This window comes from Uranotaenia lowii, chromosome 2 (genome assembly GCF_029784155.1).
Source record: "Uranotaenia lowii strain MFRU-FL chromosome 2, ASM2978415v1, whole genome shotgun sequence".
Lineage (NCBI taxonomy): Eukaryota > Metazoa > Arthropoda > Insecta > Diptera > Culicidae > Uranotaenia > Uranotaenia lowii.
Window position 1 is genome coordinate 108,088,098 of NC_073692.1, and position 23,587 is coordinate 108,111,684.

The following is a 23,587-nucleotide window of genomic DNA, read 5'->3' on the forward strand; positions in this document are numbered from 1 at the left end:
GGGCCCTCATCATGCATGGCTCTTGCCTTCTGTTGAATATATACACACATACGATAGTAGTAGGCGTTGTATAGCACAGAGCACTTACTATATGGGCCAAGTCTTCTCTTTCGGTATGCGACGATTGTCACAGGCCGAAACAAAAAAAAAAGTTTACGTATAAATGAGTTGGTCTATTCGCAGACAAACAGAAAAGTGCATGCAACAAAACAAAAATGGCGTCCAACCCAAAAGTTACCTACTTTTGTTTTTGTGATTGTTTTTATCAATCGGTCTAATTTTAGGCCCTAAGTCGGACCAATGCAACGAATTTCGGTGAAGCACTTACCTTCTCATTGACCGGATTTTCATCGTTGATTGATTGTGTGCGAAGTTTGTGCGTTAGATACTTGATCATATTTGCTGCTTATGCTAGATTGTATTTCTTCTTATTGTATACTTCTTTTCCGAATTACTTGGTACTTGAATATATTTTTTGTTTTTTTTTTTGCTTCCACGAGAAGGTTGTACGATTTGCACTGTTGTTTTCTTTTATTTTTTATTTTGGTATTCCTGATTTTCCATCTCTACGAGCGAACCGAGCAAAACGAACGAACGAACACAAAACTGGTTTAACGAATTCAGAACAATTCGTTGTTGTACAACTTAGGATAGAGAACCAAATGAAAGCTTAGCGCAGCGATGTGGAGGAAACCGCAAATGATTAATTGGTCAAGAATTAACTTGATTTCAGAGTTTCACCGCTTTTTATTCATCGGTTTCTGCACCAGGAACAGGAAAAACAACAACAAAAGCCCAAACCTTCGAGGGGCTGTCGGAATGCTGTCGGTTTTGAGGTGCAATAAAATTTTATCGATTTTTCCGATTCATGCACTTTTCTGCTCTCCGACTATGACTTTTGGAGGCTAGATTTAAAACTTTTTTCCATAAATTTCAGGAGATACGATGAACTTCCAAGAATCTGATCCTTTCATTTGTCAACTGGGGTATTCACAGTTGCATATAAAAACCAGACCACTGCCGGGAAAATCTTCTTTGGGGGTAAATTCGCGACAAGATTTATTGACTTCCCCCGTCAAAACAGAGTCCGATTGTGATTCATGGAATTTTCACACGCGCACAAATTTTACGTCACCGTTCCGCGGAAAATCAAACGAGAATTGGAAAAACTTAGTCCTTTAGTAGATGTTCTGTGGGCTGAACAAATATAAATGGCGATACTGATAGAATTGAACAAGACACGGAAACAGAAAGTTTGTATCCAGCTAACTGTGGCACGTCTTCCTACTGCTGCAAATCCTACCCAATCCTTTCGACTCGTTCCGTTCCGGCCTCCAAACCCACAGGTCACACACTTGACACTCCTCCGACTGACTACTTGCACTCTCGCGTCAGAGATGCACACGCAGCATCATCACATCACAACACAACACAACACGCCACTCACTTGCGATAGCTATGCTCTGGCTGGCCCCCTTTGTGATAGTCTTGGTCACGATGATAACTCACAGCATTCACAGTAGCACAGGTTTGTTTGCGGAAATGAGTGACCCGTTTTTATGCTTACAGCAATCAACAGAACAAGAGTTACCTTGTGCCACACCGAACACGAAAACAAAACCACCTATACTAGCAAACCGCGGGACAAACCCCCCCGATGCTCAGTATGATGTAGAGGGTAGAATTTCACGCACGCGACAAAACACGCGAGTTACTACAGGAGCCGTTCTAGCGAAAGCAAGCCTGGCACACAAGACAAGCAGCAGCAGCAGCAACAAACATGTTCAAAATCGAACCAGCAACGAACAGCAAGCAAATCCACGCAAGAACGCGACCAAACTCTCCGACTCTCGGCAGAAATCTGAGCATGGTACGAGCTGGTGAGTAATGTTTTAATGGTTGTTAGGGGGAATCATCCCTACCTAACCTACCGAGCGTTCGTTTTTCTCTTCACGTTCAAAAGAAAATAAATAAAACTCCACCGACCCCCTCGGCGTTTTTGAGCTAACATACCCCCTCCCACCCCCAGCAGCCATCCCGTTTTGGGTGTTGTGGTCGAGTACAACTTTGCCAACAGCCGGCAATCTTCCGGTGCTCGCCGTAAAGCGACAATAATGGAAAATAGAGTCTTTCGTTCGGTGGGTAATACATATGTCTCTGTTTCAGTCTGTTTAGGGTATTTGAGCTGATTTTTATTTTAACTAAAAAATTAGAGCCTCCATAATGTGTTGCCGAAGATGTTACAAATTACTGCTTTGGTCAAATATAACTCAGGTTTGACAGCTTACTAAAAAATGAGATTGACACAACGTCAAAAAGAGCTAGTTTCCAAACTTCATTAAAAAAAACTTTAACAATTCAAGACAAGTTTAACACATTCTTCTGGTTACACAGCAAAAAATAATGTAACGATGGACAATGTAATGAGAGATGATGTAGCATTAGAGATTTCTGTTTCAATAATACATCTAAACGATGTACACAATGCGAATACGTCGTGTAGTGAATATCAAAACTTTCTATGTGATATCGCATCAAGTAGTCAATGTTTTCCTCAATTGACGTTCAAATTGTTTTCATTTCAAAAAGTAAAAAAACAGATTACGGACCTCAGCTGTATTTCTTGGCTTGTAAGTACTACCAAAATTAAATAAAAATTTAAGCAAAGCAATAGCTTCAAATATAATTTCATTATTTTTCTTTTTTTAGGAAATTCGGGCCCCTTGCATTGGCGGTACAAAAATTACGCAATGATTTCAAACAGCCGGATACATCAGGAAAATGTAATATCAAGTAACATTTGCGACTCAAGTAATGTGCAGGTATTTGATGTAATATCACAACACTTTTTTTGATGTGTAGAAAAAAGCGATTAAGCGGTTGGAGTCATATTGATCCAAATCATTATTTTGGCTTTAGCATTGAAGTTACTAAACCGATTATCATCATCAATAGGTAGTAATAAACGATGTAGAAAACTTTAGAAATTTTGAAGTTTGGAGAAGGATTTAGCCTTGAGGCTTGAAAGGTGGGACCTGAGACTTGAGATTTGAGACATAAAACATATGAGACGTGAGACATAACAAGGAAGGCAAAGGAAAGTCTCATTTCTAAAGTTCATAATTTCACACTTCTAACGTCTCACTTCTCTCTTCTCATGTCTCACTTTTCACGTCTTGATTCTCACTTCGCACGTCTCAATTCTCAAGTGTCATTGGTCTCGTTTTTTCCCGCCTCATGTCTCACTTCTAATTTCTCAGGTTTCAGGTCTAACTCATGTCTCATGCCTCAGAAGTGTCGAGTCTCAGTTCTCAGGTGTAAGGTCTCATGTTTTAGATTCCATGTCGCAGTCTCGGGACTCGGGTTTCATGTGATGTCTCATTGTTTCAAGTTTTAAAGTTGACCCAAGTCCCAACTTTAAAAAACTTAAAACTTTTTTAAAACTTAATGTACAGTAAAAGGTGTTCGTATCGAAAAGGACTCGGTAGGCTATGCTTGAAAAAGTTGGACGTAACTTTTGCGGCAGCAAACTTTCGACCAGTGTAAAAAGTGAAGAAAAAAATTCATAAATATTGTTGAATAAAGATAGTTCTTCAAGTAGTGGAATCAAAAATTACCAGCCATCCTCAAGAAATCACACGAGCACGAATTAGTTTGGGTTGCCGTTTTCCGAATCAATTGGATCACTCTGCCTGTTCCTTAGATTCTGACGGAGGATCTGAGTACCTGCTTTGTTGAGACCTTTCCTGTTTTTTATTCCTTCATGTGTAAAAAGTTAATGGAAAAATCTTTTGGCTTTTGACATTAGGGTCTTTAGTTTTCAAAATGGCGTCCAAGCGAGAGGAGCTACGAATCATATTTTGTACATCGTTGAATGTGGCGAGATCAACCGTCACCAACGTAATAAAAGTGTTCGGGGAACGTATTCCGGCAACTGAAAAAGCGGGATCTGGAGAAAATCGAAATCCGGGAGCCGCAGTGACGAATAGAAGAGTGGCTAGCACTTTCAAGCTAAACTCCAATCTCTCAGTTCGGGATGTCGCAAATAAGTTGAGAATATCGTCTACAACCCTGCATGAAGCTTAAAAACGATCCAGAATATCAACTTATAAGAAGGTAATGACTGCTTATCGCAATGGAAAGTAAAATCTTACGGCAAAAACAAGCTCTCGGACGACGAAACCTACGCCAAGGCAGACTTCAGACAGCTTCCGAGACAAAAGTATTTTACAGCAAACGGAAAGGTGCCATTTTCAAGCATATTATACTATCAAAGTTAGCTAAGAAATATCTCGTTTGGCAAGCTATCTGTACTAGTTGCTTGAAAAACTACATTTTTGTTGCAACCGGGACCTTCAACCAGAAAATTTACGTGAAAGAGTGTCTTTAAAAGCGTTTGCTGACTTTCCTGAAAAAACATGACTTGTCTGTGCTATTTAGGCCAAATTATGCATCATGCCATTATGAAATAAGGCTTTGGAGTGGTATGCCGTTAACAACATTCAGGTTGTCCCCAGGATGTGAACCCTCCCAACACATCAGAACTTCGCCCAATCGGAAAATATTGGCTCGCTTATTTGGACTAGGTCAACCGGAATCTTAACTTAACATTTTTTCGTCTTTTATTTATACATATTGAACTTCAAAATTGAAGATAGAGTGGGTGTTCCTAATTTCGCATGTGTGCCAAATGTTAACATAACGTTTGATTTTGACCGTACACGATATTTTTCACATATCACAAATATAAAAAGAACGATAATGTAACGGATCATGAGAACTATCATTTTACAAAAAAAAATTGTAACTCACAGGATTTTCAGTAAAATCCGGATTTCTTCAATGTATGTTCAAATTGAATCAAATTATTAACATTTTTCCTAAAAAAACACCTTTTTATAAACGTAAGATGAAAACTGAATTTGTTTACCGATTTTTTTGAATTTTTTCGTCAGATTGTATTTTATCATGATTTTAGTAACTTGTGTGTTAGAATTATGTTTTTTTCGAGTAAAAACTAATAAAAGCTTATGGATTGAGTAGGCGTTTGCTGAATTGTCAAGACGTGTTTTTTTTCGGCTGTAAATTTTTCCCTAAATTAAAATTAAAAATGTACCCTTTTTTTAAGATTCTTTCAATAAAATACGTTGGAATTGATGGTAATACGGGAGTGCAACCGATTGTGTATAAGTTCAGTGAAATAAATTACTGGTAGTCTGGGGAAGAGTGGTTCCATCAGATCTCCATCTGATTTGGTTTGGAAAAATACTGCTGTTAAAAAATTGGTGAGCGTGGCCCGTTATGTTTGGTCACTTTTTTCGGGGCATGTACAGTTGCTGTTTTAAATGGGGTTATTCAAGAATCATTCATAAATTTAAACCTCGAATTCTTGAACGTAATGTGAAAGTGCGATACATAGGATATTTCAAAAGTAAAACAAACGTTAGTGCTTATAATATTTATTGGAAGAAGAACACAGGTTTTCCGGAAAGATGTTTTTATCCCCATTTGATTTTATTTATACCGCGAAAAGAATACCTGATTGAAGTGTTTGTCGGCCGATGCGCATTTTGCTGCTTAAAAATTGGTGAGCTCGTTCCTTGCACTTTTTTTATTACCATTTGCAATTCCGACTTGATATGAATCTATGTAAAACGCAAATTATGTTGTGAAATTTATCATGTTGTATATGAGGCCCTTGGAGCCAAAGGGGTATAAGTGCATAACAGCTAATTTAGAGAAAACACGCTTTTAATTTGTTGTGTTTGGTCATTTTCCATATATTTTCCGATTTTTTTTATTTTTGTATCAAACGTAAAAGTACTTCAATAAAATTCTAAAAATCTCAAAAAATCACCAAATATAGTTTTTAATATGAAAAATCGTTTGGCATTATTAACTCAAAATCGATCATTTTGTCACTTATACCCCTTTGGTTCTGAGGGCCTCATATGAAAGTGACAAAAGATTACATAAAAATTATAATTTGGAAACAAAAGTAAAAAATTATCGATCGTCGGTTTCAGAAGATTTTTTTTCTTTCCCATGCTTTTGCCAGACTGAAATCTGGTAATGCTAAGCTTGCTGCGTCCATATCTGTATGTTGCTTCTCAAATTTTAATCAGTATGGATTTTGAAACCTCGGTAAACCTGATAAGAATATTTCATTTTTTGGCTCTTTAATTTAATTTTAAAAGACAAATGAACTGCGATAATATGCTTGATTTTTGTTTTTTTTTTAATTTGTTTATGGAGGAATTTTCGAGTTTCTGTGAAAACAGGGAGAATAACTAATATGAAATGGAATTGCAGGTGGAAAGAAGATAATATATGAAACAATATTATTAATTTGTTATATAATAAAATAGCTTAACTCTATTATGGGGTTGAGTGGGGGGGGGATGGACAGGACATTAAACGATCGGAAGACTGATATACAATGGATTGTGGGTTCAAGCCAGCCGGAGTATCTCGGCAAATTTGGAATCATGAATAGACTACTTAGGTAACTTTTCAGGATTCTTTATTTGTTTCGAACAGTTAGAAGGGAGTGAGATGAGTCAAACCTGTCCCAAGCCAGTGGTAACGGACCCCTTGGTAGTGCTGCAATTATTGTTAATGAGTTAAGCATGAACAATATTTGAATGTGCGATCGAGACTTCCCGTACCGCCTCGGGTCGAAAGACCTATCAGCCACTGGTGGGTTTTCATACATACATACATACATACATACATAAAAGCTCATGTCCACAATCAGGAACTCTATTTTCAATGTGTTTCTAATTATGGACATACTCAAGTAACACAGATTAAGCTAACTAGCATTGGGATAATGGCCGTAGGAACGGGGGGGGGGGGGGGGGGGTTGGGGGTAAACCCCCTCCCCTTCCTTATGAGGGTCCAAAAAAGCAAGCAAGATATTATACTCTACACTAAAAATTTTAAATTCATAACCAAACTATCATAATAGCGCTAAGTTTTTCAAGAGTCAAAATCTAGACTAAAACCTAATGCCAAAACCTCAAAAACCCATCCTATGTTCAAAATTCAGCTACAGTTTCTCAAAATTTTCTCATGTTATAAGAATAAGGCTGCCAGAATTTTTTCATCACGTATCCAGGCCAGACAAATCCGGACTGTTTTATATAAAAACCTTGCAAACTCCGGGAATTGGATTTCAAAATTGTCGACCAAAATCCGAGCAATGAGTATGAGAATAAATTCTGGCAAAATCCGGGCTTTTCCAATGAAATCTGGACAACCGGATCGAACCGGACTTTTCCCGAATTTTATATCAATTATCTAGGCCAACCCAGTTAAAACCGGGCAATCTGAGAACCTTATCATAGAAGTTCAAGTCTGATTATTAAATTTTAAATTGAACTCATTTTGGAGGTTCTGATTCCATATTCCCATAACAAAAATTGTACTTCTACTTATTTTCGTATTTCTCATTCTGTATCAAGCTTAGGGTTTGGATTTTTAGATCGAATAATCATAAGAAATTAGGAATGAAAAGCTGTTTTGAAATCCTGGTTAAAATTTGATTTTGCATTTCATATCAAATTTTAATCATTTTTTTTTGTTTATTTGTGACATTTTGGCACAACGCTTTGGCATTCGTGTCAAGAAATTTTAATCATGTTTTTAGAAAATTGTATGCATTTTCAATGTTTTGATAATAGTTTTCCGAACATGAAAAAACGATGAATTTTGTTTTATATTTAAATTCAAAGTTTTTAAACTTTATCCTAACACAAAATTAAAACATTTCTAGCTCTTAAGTAGCGATCCAAAATTGAAAACGTAGACTCAGATTCATCATTTGAAATTCACTTACATCCTTATTCAGATTCACAAAACAGATTAAAAATATATAATTGAAATAATGAATTAAGATTAAGCCAGCACTACAGAATTTATATTAAAGATTCATGAATGAGAGCTCTTAAACTTGGCTCATAAAAATTTGATCTGGAATTAAGATTCGGAAAACGTCTTTTTTACATTTCAGAAATCTTCATCTTCTTCAAAGTTCCATTTTTGAAATCAGGTTTAGAATTCAGGTTTAAAATTAAAAAAAGATTAAGCTTGTGAAAAAATTTTTCAACCATCATAAAATAACTAATTTAAAGTTTTTTTTTATTTTGTTCACTGCACTTTCTAATGATCCTTTTCCTTCCTTTACCATTTTTTACTAAAGTTCACCGAGAAAAATCATTCTTAAGGGTCATACATATTAAGTAGCATTTGAGTTAATTTTCTAAGTTTTGTTTCCTTATTTAATTTTTGACATTTCGGCGAGTTGTGAGAATTGAAAATAGAATATTTAGAAAGAACATGAAAGTATTATAGGTGGAAAGATCATAAGTTTTGTTTTATGCAAAATATCCCAAATTATATTCAAAAAATCTTCTAAATAATTTTCATTATGGAATTGATTCTGTATGAAAAATATTTGCTGTTAAAGAAATATGTACCTGATCTTCACCTTAAATATTTATCTGCACAAAATCCTATATTTTCTCAGTTTATTGTTTAGCATTATTTTAGGAATTGCAGTTTTTTTTAAAGCTAAATTTCAAAATAAAGTCATAACTTTAGTTCAAGTTTACATCAAGCAAATTGATCCGAAATTATTTTTATCTCTTACGGTCTCTTAAGAAAATTTAATATATTTTCATCAAAGGTTAGAAACTTGGAACTTCCAAAAGAGTTTGGAAGATTGGACTTGTTTGATTTGAGTATAGAAATTCAGAAATTTAAACCATCGTTGAAAGCAAATTCCATATTTTGTTTCTAAGGGTTTCAAAAATCAGTCACCAAAACCCCCCCACGAGTCGGTTCTTCCTACGGCCCTGATTTGGATGTTTTATCTAGGTTTTATTTTGACATTTTCTTGTGCAGCTCGTTTTATGACGGTTAAATTATGGTCATGCAAAATGTTTATATTCTTGAATCGATCATATGTTTTAAGATAGTTTAGAAAACGCTAATAAAGCTTTTATTAAACATACTGTTTTAGTTGTTTCAAAAGAGTTATGAATGCTCTGTTTAAAATATAATAAAACACAAACTTTAAAGTTTTCTTCAAGCTTTCTTTTGCATGTTTTATAATAGCACTCAGTGCCTGATTATTAAACCGCCATAAAACTTAGTGACAGTTCTCGATCAAGATGTCAAAACAGGACACGATCAGATTAGATAGCACATATTTGAATTGGAATTCCCATTTTTACACTTCACAATATGGTTATTAGGTGAAAGTAATAAACAAATAGAAGTCGAATTTCATTGTCCGTCTCCATCTTAAACTCCAAGATGGCGGCTACCATTCAACTTGAAAATGGTTGTTGTTGTAATTGACTTAAAATCGCACAAAACTCCAACAATATTGGTATTGGGTAAAGGGCTAAACGAGTGGAAGTCGAATTTCGCTATCTGACGTCATGTTGAAATCCAAGATGCTGGCTATAGCCTAACTTTAAATGCTGTAAATGACAAAAAATCGCATTAAACCATTATATGGGTATTGGGTGAAAGTGCTTCCTTTCCGACGCCATCTTGAATTCAAGATGATGGCTTCCGCTGAACTTTGAAATGCTATTAATCATTGGAAGTCAAATTAAACCCCTACAACACGAGTTTTGAGATAAATAGCTAAACTAGTAGAAGTCAAATTTCGCTATCCGACCCCATAATAAAATCCAAGATGGCGGCTTCTTCTAGTTTAGTCCTTTCACCCAATACCCATATTGTGGGAGTTTCATGCGATTTTCAGTAATTAACAGCATTCTAAAGTTCAGTGGAAGCCGCCATCTTGAATTTCGAGATGCACCTGATAGCCGAATTTCACTTCTTCTAGTTTAGTCCTTCAGCCAATACCCATATTGTGGGGGTTTCAAGCGATTTTTAGTTATTTACAGCATTTCAAGGTTCAGCGAAAGTCGCCATCTAGGATTTCAAGGTGGCGTCTGATAGAGAAATTCTTCTTAAACTGATTAAGCCATTTTACCCAATTTTCTCAAAAGTTAACAGCGTTCAAAATATGAGCGTTAAAAACGTAGTCTTGTGGGCATTCTGCCCCGATTTTTATATGATTAATTTTAGTTAAAATTTGTGGGAAGTTTGTAAAATTCAACAATTTTTTTATAGTATTTTGAAAGTGCATATTAGTGGAAAAACAGTAAGCTGTAGTTTCATCAGATTGCACAGGCTGTTTTACCATAAAATCTTATACGTTACCCATGAAAAATTACAAGTTTCATGTTGATTCCATTAATCCTTCTGTTTCTTACAACTAAAGTCGTTTTAATGAACTTTTCATGAAATAAATGATGAAAAACCTAGTTTGCTACAATAAAAATGAAGTAGGGGAAAACTGTACAAGACGCACCAGCGGGGTAAAATGGCCCATGTCATTCTTTCTCAAATATACACTAACCTACGGCTTCGAATGATGTTTTTCTTCATTTTTATTGTAGTAAACAAGCTTTTTCATCATTCAATAGATAAAAAGTTCACAAAATCTGCTTTAGTTCTTAGAAACAGAGGAATTTATGGAATCAGCGTGAAACTTGTAATTTTTCATAAGTTACATATAAGGTTTTAAGGTAAAACAGCCTGCGCAATCTGACCAAACTACAGCTTATCGTTTTACCACTCATGTGCTTTTTCGGACGACTATAAATATTTTGTTGTATTTTATTAACTTCCTAAAAATTTTATCCAAAATCAAACATATGAAAATTGGGGCAGAATGCCCACAAGACCACGTGTTTTACGCTCAAATTTTGAATGCTGTTAACTTTTGAGAAAACCCGAATATCAAAACAAAATGCCTTTCTTTTTATTTGCTGACTCCCAAATTACGATAACATTGCATAATTATAACAAATTTCGTCCTTGTTCGAGTTAAAACGGTGCACCAATATTCGATTCGAAAAAATTATCGGCCGCCATGTTTGCCGCGATATTACTATATCAGTCTAAAAAATTGAATTTCGTTGCCTACTTGAAGGCGTTTTATATATAAGGGTATTAAAAGTGTATTTTGAAAAGCGAAATTTTCGATGAGTTTAGCAATACTAAATGATTTTTAGCCAAAGAATGGTAGTTTACAAAACTACGATGAACATGTAATTAAACATTTGGTGTTTCAATAATTACATTCCGTATAATCATCGTTCTATTTCTTACCACCCTTCCTGTTTGGTGCGTTCTGTCCACTAGTTTTGGCGTTCTACCCCGTGGTTTGTTTTCTGGCTGTTTTAGTTTTTTTTACAAAAATATAGGCAAAATTGAGTTTTTATCATATTTTTTCTTTTCGATAATGCGTAGATTTCATCCTTGAATCGTCGACAACTTTCAATTTGGTTCTTAAATGATTGGTATCGCTATAAATAGCAATTATGCTTAGCTGGTGCGTTTTGTACAGTTTTACCCTAAAACATCATTAGAAGCCAGTGTTTTTTGAGAAAGATTGGCATGGGCCATCGTATCCCGCTGGTGCATTTTGTACAGTTTTTCCCTCCTAATGATTAAAAACTCAGATATGAGGAACTCACCCTAAGCGTGTAGTTGGTTGGCTTGTGAAAGAAACGTAAAATTTTAGTTTTTTATGTGATCATCATTAAACCATTATAAAACTAATTAGCCATTTATCTGACCATAAAAAAGCTACTTAGCATTAAAATGACTGACGCCATGTTGGTAGCAAAAACGAAGGGCACAAAATGCGCCATGTTGATGAATTCACAATGCAAGTATTTGAAAATATTTTTTTCAGGCCTTTATTTCATCAATTCCATCATGATTGACCATCAGATTTGACGAGGCGCATTTATTTTAAGATACTATTTCATACACATTTTGCCTAAAATCTTGACTGGCTGTAGAAAAGATGCTCATTATATAACATTGTTTTTTGGCTATGATTTTTCCGAGATCATATCTCAATAATGTAATTATTACTCATCAACCATTATGGTGCTGGAAAAAAATTTAAAAAAAATTCCGAGAACTCGATTAAATTTGTGTTACGGTATACAAATGTTGCATCTATACCTGCTGTTGCATGATGCCCCGGTATTCAACTAATCCTAATTAATTTTGTAAATTATCATTGAAATATTACATAAATAGTGCCAGTTGTCTGTCAATACGTGGTCGATCTGATATTGCGTTTGGTACGGTGATCTTCAGGTATAGGTACTTGTGTGGGATGCAGTGCTGGAAAAGGTAATACTGGATTTTGTAAGGATCGATAAAAACTTGAATGACTGATGAAAAATTTCTTTAATATTGTGTATGCCTCTTCTCCTAATATGGTGATCGTCCAAAGTTGGTTGATTAAGCAAGAATTATGACCTAAACAAAAATGAAAGTGACCAATAAATCGTATTTTGGAAATTTCGGTTTTTTTTTGTTTATTACCTACCTGTTAAAACCAAAACAAATTTAAAAAAATTCAGTTAATTATTCAAAGATATTTCTGAAAACGAGTATTCTTTGAATCAGTGTAGTCCCTTTGAAAAAGAAAGTAAATTCGGATATTTAGAACAATAAAAGAAACAAATAAGCTACAAATTTCAACATTCATAAAATTTATTTCATCGTTCGAACGCTTCTCAGCTACCTATAACTTTAACAATAAGTTCTCTATACTGGACGCACATCGTATCTTACATTTGCACATGGTCAAATTTAACTAATTAAACTTAGATTAAGCTGGACTAAGATCCAATTAAATTAATGATTGGACGGATCCAAAAATAAATCGAATGAAATAGACTAATCTGACGCGACTCCACCTGATTGCATAATTAAAAAATAATACTCTGCCCGCATCTGTAATTTTTTTTTTGTTCATTTCTTATGAATTAACGATTGCATTGGTTCCTGATTAGTCTGTTTCGTCAAATACCTACTGCATTGAAATAATCAACGGCCAAGCAAGAAAAAGAACCTAATTCGTCATGGAAAATACCATGGCTCTGTTACGCCAGGCATGATTGATAACGCAATACTCCCGTCGAGCGACACGACTTAGACATCTCAGAAGGTTTATATGTTTTATGCTTACTCCTGAAACTTAACGTCAACAATACAGATGCTACTATGACTATGTTCGATTGTTCTGCCTTCCTTAGATTTTTTTTCCTTTCTAAATAATCATTGAACATTTATGAGCTGTGGCGAACCCAAAGTTTACAATACACAAATGTTTCCCATTCAATCGCATCGGTTGTGGGGCAGGAAGCTGAATATTTAAGATTATCTCTTGCCCGGCGTGATTAGATTTCATTGACCTGTTTCGAAAACATAAACTAGCACTTTCTAGTAACTATCGCCAGCTCGTGGGCTCAAGGGATGCAAAACGCGTTTCGATTCGATCACAGACATTGCATTGGGATTGTTGAATACATTTTTTGCTACCCACTTATCATTTCCATTTTCGTTGTTGCTTTCTTTATTTTTGAAAAACTTTCTTAATCCATTTTTTTTTTTTTTTTGAATATTTCATGCAAGCCAGAAGAAAACTCCTCTCTGATGCCTTCTTATTAGTTCATATCTGTGAGTCACTGTGACTGAATCAACTTTTTTGCGTTTTTTCCTATTCTATTTTTTTTTTTTTTGTGATGACGTTTTCAATTGCGTTCTCGAAAAGGCATTACCGATTAATATTGATCTTAAACTGCTATTATCACGAGTTCGATTTTAAAAATAAAATTTGATTGAAAATCTATATCTAAAAAACGTTTATACAATTTGCAGCGTTTTATTAATACGCTGGTCAAACCAGTAACAGTTTTAGACCGTTTCAGTACCCTTATTACAGTTCTTGTCGTCTCCCTTCCGTCAAGTACGGTTTCGTTAAACTTCCACGATGTATCGAATCTTTCACGCAAGAAACGGGTTAGTTTCTTGTGTTCAATATTGCGTGCAAATTAATGCACGTGCCTTCGCGCGTTTCTTACTTCTTACATGTTTTAATACCTAAATTTCCTTCATTATTTCGTTCGATCGTTTAATCTACAATTATGCTCACCGAGAGCTAAATATTCGGACTAAGGCTTTCTATCTCTTGAATTCGACTTACTCGAATCCTGTTGAACACAGAGCTAGCATTCGGTAAAAGTTAGTTTTTAATAAGGTTTTCTCTCTCTAGGATTGATCCATTCGGCTGGCAGGATGACGATGTCGGCTTTTTTTTGGCGAGTAGCGAAGTCAGTCAGTGTATGACTGTACCATTACTGTATCAAATTGGAAATTGATTGTTGGGTTAGCTTTTCGAAAGTAATTTTTCAGAAAAATTATATGATTCGAATAGGGATTCAATTCTTTTTTTTTTCAATTTTACACATTTGAGCCTTAATTTAAAGTGTTCAGGTAAAATTCCTTGATTCAGTTGTGGGATTTCAAAGTTCTGTTTTTATTGGTAGTAAGAAATAATCAAAATGGAAGCGAAATTCAATACATACTTTGAAATGATAAAAAAAGATTTTACACCTAGTTTGGACCTCGATTATATGAATAAGTGATCAAGATCCTTTGAAAAAATTTGAACCTTATATTAAGATATGAAAATTTTAATTTGTTAACATGAATAATCAACACTGGAAATAATACAATCATTGCAACATTTAGGTATATGGAATTCCAGATGTTACAATTTTATTTCAATTTTTTAGAAAAAAAAATCTATTTAGCTTAGTTAGAACCATTATTGAAAATTCTAAATCTTAAATTGAAAAACTTCAAGGTTGAGTACAATATTTGAGAAACAAAATTCAGTAGAACAAATCCAGAATTTTTTTTAAAACTTTTCCAAGCAAATTTTGATGTCTAAATCAGCATAACGCTGATATATTCTGAGGTTATTCCATACCAAATACCTATGCTTTCAAAATACATTTTGAAACGGGGGTTAAACGAGGTATCATTAAGGTTTCAGTGAAACCCGCACTTGACAGGAATGAGGTATCCGAATATGGAAATTGAGACTCAAATTTTGGAAATGCACCATCTTTATTCGGGCATAATGATACCAAATTTAACATTCTAGATATGATAGCGAAACGAGGTATAAATTCGCCAAAAAGTTCTGCTCGGGTTGCCATTCAATTGACATTATTTTATATTAAACATTTACTATAAGTAAAGACGCCAGAATCTTGCATTCTTCAGCGTTTCATATCATTGTTTTTATTTTATATTTTAAATCATTTTAAATATTTGGAAATGATGTGATCTCCCGTATGTTTTTTGATGGCTTTTGGGGCCACCAAGCATTAGTGTAAAATTTTAGATAAATTTGTTGATTCCTGAATGAGCGCAACGCGTTTCAGTTTTGTATGGAAATTTGTTTAGAAGAACAAAGTTTTTGCATATTAAATCATCCAGGAAATTCAATAACGCTTGAAATGAAGTTTTTGGTTTTGTCTAATGTTAAGCTTCATTTTTTTGCTTACATGAGAAAGAGCGTAGTATTTCACGAAAAAAGTTATAACCATTTGAAAATAAAAAAAATCTGAATCCATTGAAAAGTACTTCAAATAAGCAGGTTGATTGCTAGATCCTTTAATAATTTCATGAAATGTCTTTGTCATGGTTATTAAGGTCATTAAACTCATTGACAGTACAAAGCGGTCCGGCCCGGATGCCCGAATATTGTAGAAAACTACCCGTTTTTTGCCCGGTTTTATCTACAATAATTGGAAAATTTAACAAACATCTCAAATCAAGTTTTAAATTTTTTCATCATAAAAAGATTTCTTAAACGTTCGGATCCCTCAAACATGAATTGAACACTGATGATATGTTTCGACAAACATATTTACAATTATTTTTCTCCACCTACTCCCAATTTTTTTTGGATCATTGTTTGGAACTTGTTAAGATTTTCCCGGATATTGCCTGATTTTTTAAATGAAAAATTTTAAATAAATTGCCCGGATTTTGCCAGGTTTTTCAAAACGTTTGCCCGGAATTACTCGGTTCGACTATGTGCAAAAAGTATTCTGGAATGCTAAGGTTAAACATCTTGCAAACAAGCAGTTATAAATGCTTTAATCAACAATTTTGAATTATTTTCTGTGTAACATCAAATATTATTTCTGAGATACTAGTTAGGATTGTGGTTTGTTCACATGAAATGTACTGAAGGAATCAAGGAAAATTAATAATAATTTTTTTAAATTTCAGTAGATCGTTGACGATTATTTATGATTTTTTTTATACAAAATTTCCATACAATATAAAAATGCGTTGCGCTAAATCAGTACTCAATAAATCGCTTTCAAAAATTGTATTGCTATTTCAGGCAACAAAAGTAGCCAAAAAAAGTTATGAGAGGTGTAAAACTTAATAAACTCGAAATGTTCATACACGGCTTGCTGCGGTCTAACAAACATCAAGAAAAAAATTATAAAAGTACGATTTCTCACAATTACAAATTTGATACTCAATGCAACAAATGGCTAATTATTACTGTTACTTAAATTTAGATTTTCGAACAGGGAACTATCTTCAGGAATAGAACTCAATTTTACAATTCCTTCTTATGTATTTCAAATACAAAGTTAATCATTCAGTATTCATTATTTATAATTCCAAGCTCAAAATAGTGCTATTTGAAAACTCTCAATCGAACTTCACAGCTTTGAATATATAAAATAATTTAAAAGCTATGACTTGCTACTAGCGAAGATTCACAGATTAAAACAGAGCATTATTAATTTATAAAAAAAAACTTTTGCAGCATTCAAAATTAAATAATTCATTCTGCACTCCTTAATTCGAATCTTCAATTTGGAATTCTGATCCTAAATAAATATTTCTGAAGACTGAATTTTGTAATCTGAGTTTTGAGTTTTCAATGCTGAATTCTCTATAATTTAAATTAGCATTTCAGTCAGAAGGAAGCAAGTATTAGAATCTACAGTTTGCCCGACGTTTCGGCTTTGGTTTTGGCCTTCCTTCCCTTGAGGAAGGCCAAGACCAAAGACCGAAACGTTGGGTGAACTGTAGATTATAATACTTGCAAGGAAGGTAGGCCAAAACCAAAAGCCGAAACGTCGAGCAAATTGCAAATTCTAGTATTTGCTTCCTTCTGACTGAAATGCCAATTTAAATTATATAGAAAAATATATTCATCAGTCGATGAAAACTACCAAAAATGATGAATTCAACATTTAGGATTCAGTATTCAGAATATAAAATAGTAATTTAAAGTTTAGAATCAAGAATTCAAATTTTACTCTTTAGATTTCAAAATTTAAATTACAGAATTGTAATTTCAAAATTCAATACTCAAAAATTTAATTTATGAATTCATAAATTTGATTCCAAAACTCGAAATTCAAAGTTCAGAATACATACAGTCGAACCTGGATAAGAGAGAACTGGATAAGCAAGAAGTCTCTACAAGTGATAGAAATCACCAGCCCGTTCCCATGATTTTTAGGCCCAAAACGTCTATAAGCGAGAATGAAAAACCTCAAAATCATGAAAGAAAAGCTTGAATTTTCTTCTTGGATAGGCCAAGCAAAATGGTGAAATTGACATTCCTTAACTGAAATTTTACTACTAGGAATAACATTGTGGAACGAACGGAAGTATCATACCTTTATTTTATCAGAAAACACAAAAAATATTGAATTGATTTGAGTTTCTTTTTGTTTCTCACCTTTAGAAAAAGAAAATGGATATGTTAAAAAATAAGATTCTTTAAGTGCGAAATAAAGTTCGGTCCATTGGACTCTCGCTTATCCAGGTCGACTGTAGTTATGAATTCATATTTTAGAGTCTAAATAAGGAACTAAGAATTCAGAATTCAAAACTTGATTACATTACAGTAACACGACACAAAATTCAGATTTTTAAGCTCAGGATCTAGAACTCAAAACTACTAATTAAGAATCTAGAATAAGGTTGCCAGAATTTTTTCAGCACGTACCTGGACCGGACAATCCGGGCTATTTTCATCTAAAACCTGGCAAAATCCGGGCATTTGATTCCAAAATGTCAACCAAAAATCCGGGCAATATCCGGGCAAATTTGGTCCAAATCAAGGAATTTTTCAACACAAATCAAGGAAAAAAACCATGAAAAAATTTTTTTTTCATCAGAAGTTTTTGAATCGTATTTTACGCTTTCGAAAAAATTTCTCATGGTTATTTTTATTAAACTTGTTAAAAAAATCGTTTTAGACACATAAATAAAAAAAAATTACTAGGTACAAAATTTGTTTTTTTTTGGCAAATAAAGTGAATAAATCCGGGCAAAATCCAGGCATTTTAACTGAAATCCGGGCAACCGGGCCGGGGCGGACTTCTGTCAAATTTGTGTTAAATATCCGGGCAAACCCGGATAAAACCGGGCAATCTGGCAACCTTAATCTAGAATTCTATACACAGAAAACCAGATTCATTTAAATTTTAGAACTCGTCGTTCTGAATGTCAGATTCCAAATTGCGAGTTCTGATTTTTTCTATCTTCAAGTTCAAATTTCAGGACAAAAATCTGAATTTGGATATCTAAATGTTGAAACTTTTTTCTATTTCAGAATTCAGGACACAGAACTTAAAATTTGTAGTTCATAATATCGAGTTCTTAATTGTGAATTTTCAGTTCTTAACCCTGAATCTTGGATCCAGAAATCCGAGATATCCGAATTCATATTCTGAATTTAAGACTCAAACTTACTCAAGAAAAGAATATTCTCAATACAGAATTGTCAATTGAAATTTAAGATTTCTTTAAAAGGATCTTTAACGGCTATCAGTGTCGGATTTATAAGTAAAAACCGACAGTTTTTTTTAACTCCAACGTTTCGATCCTTATTGAATTTTCATCAGAGGTGATCAAGTGTAGTTTTCTGGTTAAGCTTGATTCGCCTTATCTAGAACTGCTGCCATTGGGCTTTGTTGACGAATTTTCGCTTGTCTGTTGAATTTTGGGTGTTTTTACAATTTTCTGCATCGGAGTTTTGCAAGTGTCTCGAAATTAACTCGAAAACTAACAACTCGAAATCCAAAACAGTTCACATTGCAAGGTTCCGATGTAGAAAGTTGTAAAAACACCCCAAATACAACAGGCATATGAATATTTTTTGAAAACTTGTCAACAAAAGCAGTCATTGGGTTTTGTTCAAGATAAGCCAAATCAAACTTAACGAGAAAACGACACTTTATCGACCTTGATGAAGAACCCAGATGGATCGAAACGTTGGAGTTAAACACAGTCGTTTCAATTCAAAATTCTGTATTGAGAATATTGTATTAAGAATTCTTAACCCAAGATAAACCAAATCAAACTTAACAAGAAAACGACACTTTATCGCCCCTGATGGAATCGAGACGTTAGAGTAAGAAACAATCGTTTTTACTTAAAAAATAAAAACAGCCATCAAGAAATCCTTTAAAAAAATCCACCAAAACAGTCGTTCCATTCATTAAGATTTCAGATTTCTAAATACTAAACTAAGGATTCAGGATTAAAAAAAATCGGATTTCCTATCTGTGAGTTCTGGAAGGAAATCCGACTTCTAAATTTTGAGCTCTGTACCATGAATTTTGATTTCTCACCTTTCAATTCTGAGTTCTCCATCCTGAATTCCACATAATGAATCCATAGATATCATGTATCATGTATCCAAAACTCAGCAATTTGAGTCTTGTTTCCAAAATTCTGAATTTCGGATGCTGGATTTTGAATCCAAGATTATTTAAATTGAATCAAACATTCTGAGTTAAATTTTTAACATTATTTATTCTGGCTTCTGAGTTTTGAGTTTTAAAGTTCAGATTAATGATTTCTGGTTCAAGGAAAAAAATAAATTCCAGCATTCAGAGTTCAGAACTCTGATTTAAAACTTGAAATTCAGATTAAAGTTCTGAAGTTGAAAAAAGTAATTCAGAATTGAGATTTTTTGTTTGAAAGATTCAGAACTCAGAGTTAAGAATATTTAATGAATGTTCATCGATTCTATTACTAAAATTTAGAAAAGCAATTCAAATCAAAATCCGAAAAAAATGTTTGAATTCCAAAGTTCAATTAGGGAATTCAGAATAATTCAAAAATTTAATTTATTTAATACCTAGTTTCATAATTATTTATTTTGATTTGAAAGTGACATAAAAATTCAAGCCTAAAATGTTATTTTTTGTTACCTTTATTGATTTCTGGATTTCAAACTTTAATGGGTGTTCAAATAAATTTTTAATTTCAAATTAAATATTATAATTTTTAAAATATAATTAATGGTGACGAGAAGAATATTTGGATAAATTTGTAAATGTTCCTATTTGTACGATCATATTTCAGGATTTCGTTTTTCATTTGCTTAGTGTATCATTCGATACCTGAATATATCAGTTCAAATTCTAAGTAATGATTTGAAAGGATCCATTTTTTTGGAATCAGTCTTTTTGATTTTTGTACAAATTGTCTAAGCATATTTTAGTGATTATACAGGTGCAATAATAAAAATGTCATACAAGTTGTGCTCTTTTTCAAGTTTGGGCTGCCAATTAAAATTGCAATAGATTTAGCAATCATACACATTATAACCAATTTTGAAAGATGGCTGCATTGCTATTTCATTCGATGGTCATATTTTCAGTTATGTGCAATTTACAGCATGGTGCAATTGTTAGCTCTCGAAATCCGATTGTCAATCGACCATCCCACCAGCCAAAAAGGATTTCCTAATTTTGATTTATTCGATGCATTGGTTCCAAATATGTTTGGCTGTACAAGACACATTAATCATAGGCAAGGATGGAAAAAATCATTCACCAGCATGAACGCTAATGATTCTCAATCGCCGCTTCCTTTACGATGGTAGCATCGGCGATGCGAATGTGACCAGTCGAACGCTGATTGGTCGAATTGAAAATCCCGAACGAATGAACTTTGACAAGCTTCGTGTGAACAAACTGAACACGACACATTCACCACAGTAAATTGGATCGCTTTTTATTTTCACCACGACGTTCGTTGGGCGAATTGATTCGCAAACGATTGACAAACACAATCACCAAACGATTGCAATCGCGATTGTATTGGCGAATGTTTCGCAATGGAATTTTCCGGTAAAGAATTCGCCATCGGGTGTTTATTTTTGGGCTAAATTTATGCGTTACGGCTCCCGCGCTCGTCAACGTTGTGTTTTGTTATGATATTATTATAACTTGTGTTAAGCCTAGTCCACACCCGGCAACTCGAAAAGAGTACATGTACTATTTTTCAATAGAGAAATAAACGTACTCTTCTTTTTGTGAAATTTTACCTAATGTACTCTTTATTTGTTGAAAGACATTTGATCTGAAAAACCAAGGTATTTCTTCCACTTGAAGTTGTTTCACATCTTAAGCAAAAACTACGAAAGGAATACAGCTAACAACAAATTACTTTAAAATTTTGGTCTAAAAACCATGCATTTTAGTCCTTGTAAACAGTGAGCCCGATAATCGCCTTTGAGTATGCAAATAGTAAATAAAATGAACAAAATTCAGGTATTGTACAAGAATATTTTTATTAATAATTGTCATGAAAGTCACATAACCTCCAAGACGTTAACAGTAAATATTTGATTACATTAAAATATCTCAGTGCCTTCTCTTATAGCATGAAATATGTACAGTTGAATCCCGCTCATCAAAGTTCCGGTTATCCGATCCTCCGCTTTATTCGAGCCACCATTTTTGTCCAAAATCCATGTTAAAAATGTTTTTTTTTATCATTGCGATATATCGTTAAGCTATTAAATTGACGTCTCTGACAAATTTAAAATCTAAACTTGCCAGCAACGTCAATTAAATAGAAAAATAAAATCCATGTGAGTTCCGAGCTATGCGCCTGGATGATATGCAATACCAGAGCAAATGGCGAGCGCGGTTGCCGTAACACACAAATTTAGCCGCAAAATAAACACCCGATGGCTTAATCTTTTACCGGGAAATTCCTTTGCGAAACATTCGCCAATACAATCGCGATTGCAATCGTTTGGTGATTCTGTTTGCGAATCAGTTCGAATGTCCGTGGTGAAATTAAAAAGCGAGCCGATTTACTGCGGTGAATGCTTTGTGCTTCGGTTCGTTTACCCGAAGCTTGTCAAAGTTCATTCGTTCGGGATTGCAATCGTAAGGGTTCATTTCGGTGTGCGAACTTTTTCCATTCCCGATTGCTTTGATTGACAGTTAGAACTGAACGAATTCACCACCGATGGCAAATTGAACGTTCTTCAATGCGATTCTTTCCATGCTTGATCATAGGTATTAATGTACAAGTGCTTAACGACGTTGTTGGTTAAAAAACAGCGAAGCTGCGCTCACAGATCACAGATTCTCAAAGACTACTAGAAGTGTACTACTATACACTACCTTAAAAAATTATACACATAAACTATACTTTAAAAACAAAGATGGCGCTTACATAGCAGTCTCGAGGGGTTGTGAATAGCTGCGGCTGTCGGCACTCAACATTTCGGCCATCGGCGGCAGAGCTTCGTCGAAGTTCGTTTCGAGCAGCGCTTCCGATCGGGACCGGTTGTAGGTGGTTCGTTGCGGCGAGGCCGGTGTCATCGGAGGTGCCGTCATCGTTTCTGTTGGAGACGCTTCGTACACTGTCTTTGGTCTTCGTTGGCTGGCTGCATTGCCGATGTCGATTCGAGGTGGCGGAATGATGGATTCCCTTTCGCGGCCTGGGGTAGCATATTTCTTAACCGCTTTCATGTAGGAATCTGGTCGACGAATATCCCGACCATTGTCGACGTTTGGGGATACTACTGCCGTTGGTTGAGTGAACCCATTGTGGGGCGGTCGACGGATCTGTATCGACGGTTGTTGGTATTCGTGAGGTGAGTATGGCAGTGAAGGGTTCCCACTTTCCTGAGAGTTGCGATTTGAGTTCGGTAGGAAACTGGTGTGACCCTGTGGCATTGGAGCGTATTCGGGCAATCGGTTCTTCAGTTCACTCAAGAATGACAGATTGTCTCCTCGAACACGCATCGGAAGAGTGCTGGAGTTACCGTAATAGTCCGAACCTGTATCCTCGTTTTCAACAGGGTGATGGATGATTGGAGTATCTTCGTTAATCGCGGTACTTATCGAGTTGTTTCTCGTGATTCCCGAATAGGTCGTCGAGTTATCTCGGAATCCTTCGTTTCGGAATGCCAACTCAAACGCTGTACTGCCTCCGTGAGAGCTGTAGTCTGGCAGTCCGTAGACTTTGGTTGGGCGTGTTGGACTTCCGTCATTGGAATGCTGCATGTAATCTCCACCCCCATTGGTAACGTTCGCATCGCTGTAACCCATCTGACTTTTCAGTTGATCCGCGTACTCGTTACCATAGGCTTGTTGCTGCTTATCGTAGGCATCATAGTTGGTCTCCGAACTTAGCACACTCTTATCGACCGATTCGATCGATCCGTTTGAGGCCATCTTCTTGTAGTCCGTGGTTCCAGTCGTTACTGATCTAAGGGTGTCCGTTGAACGAGATACGACCTGTGGGATTAGGAAAGTGGATTAGAGGTGCATTGAAACGAAGACTAAGCTAATTGATTTCATCCTGGTAGTGCACT

The 23,587-nt window shown here is 34.8% G+C and overlaps 2 protein-coding genes across 7 annotated transcripts in view; both read right to left on the bottom strand.

Moving 5' to 3' along the window:
- The window catches only part of LOC129745796 (protein lingerer-like), a 159,981-nt gene extending 158,140 nt beyond the window's left edge, over positions 1-1,841 (bottom strand). The window contains exon 1 of one of the 2 annotated variants that reach the window (XM_055739142.1): positions 329-1,840. In XM_055739142.1, coding sequence (XP_055595117.1) covers positions 329-397 — 69 coding nt within the window. In that variant the 5' untranslated portion in view covers positions 398-1,840. Of the gene's footprint in view, positions 1-328 lie in introns of both variants that reach the window. The other variant, XM_055739141.1, reaches the window with a different exon arrangement.
- Positions 1,842-12,582: 10,741 nt separating this feature from the next.
- LOC129744085 (protein bark beetle-like) overlaps positions 12,583-23,587 on the bottom strand; it is an 86,568-nt gene continuing 75,563 nt past the window's right edge. For 4 of the 5 annotated variants that reach the window (XM_055736441.1, XM_055736438.1, XM_055736439.1 and 1 more), the window contains 2 exons: positions 22,441-23,510; positions 12,583-14,255 (listed from right to left, as the gene is read on the bottom strand). In XM_055736441.1, coding sequence (XP_055592416.1) covers positions 14,234-14,255; positions 22,441-23,510 — 1,092 coding nt within the window. In that variant the 3' untranslated portion in view covers positions 12,583-14,233. Of the gene's footprint in view, positions 14,256-22,440; positions 23,511-23,587 lie in introns of those variants that run through there. The other variant, XM_055736443.1, reaches the window with a different exon arrangement.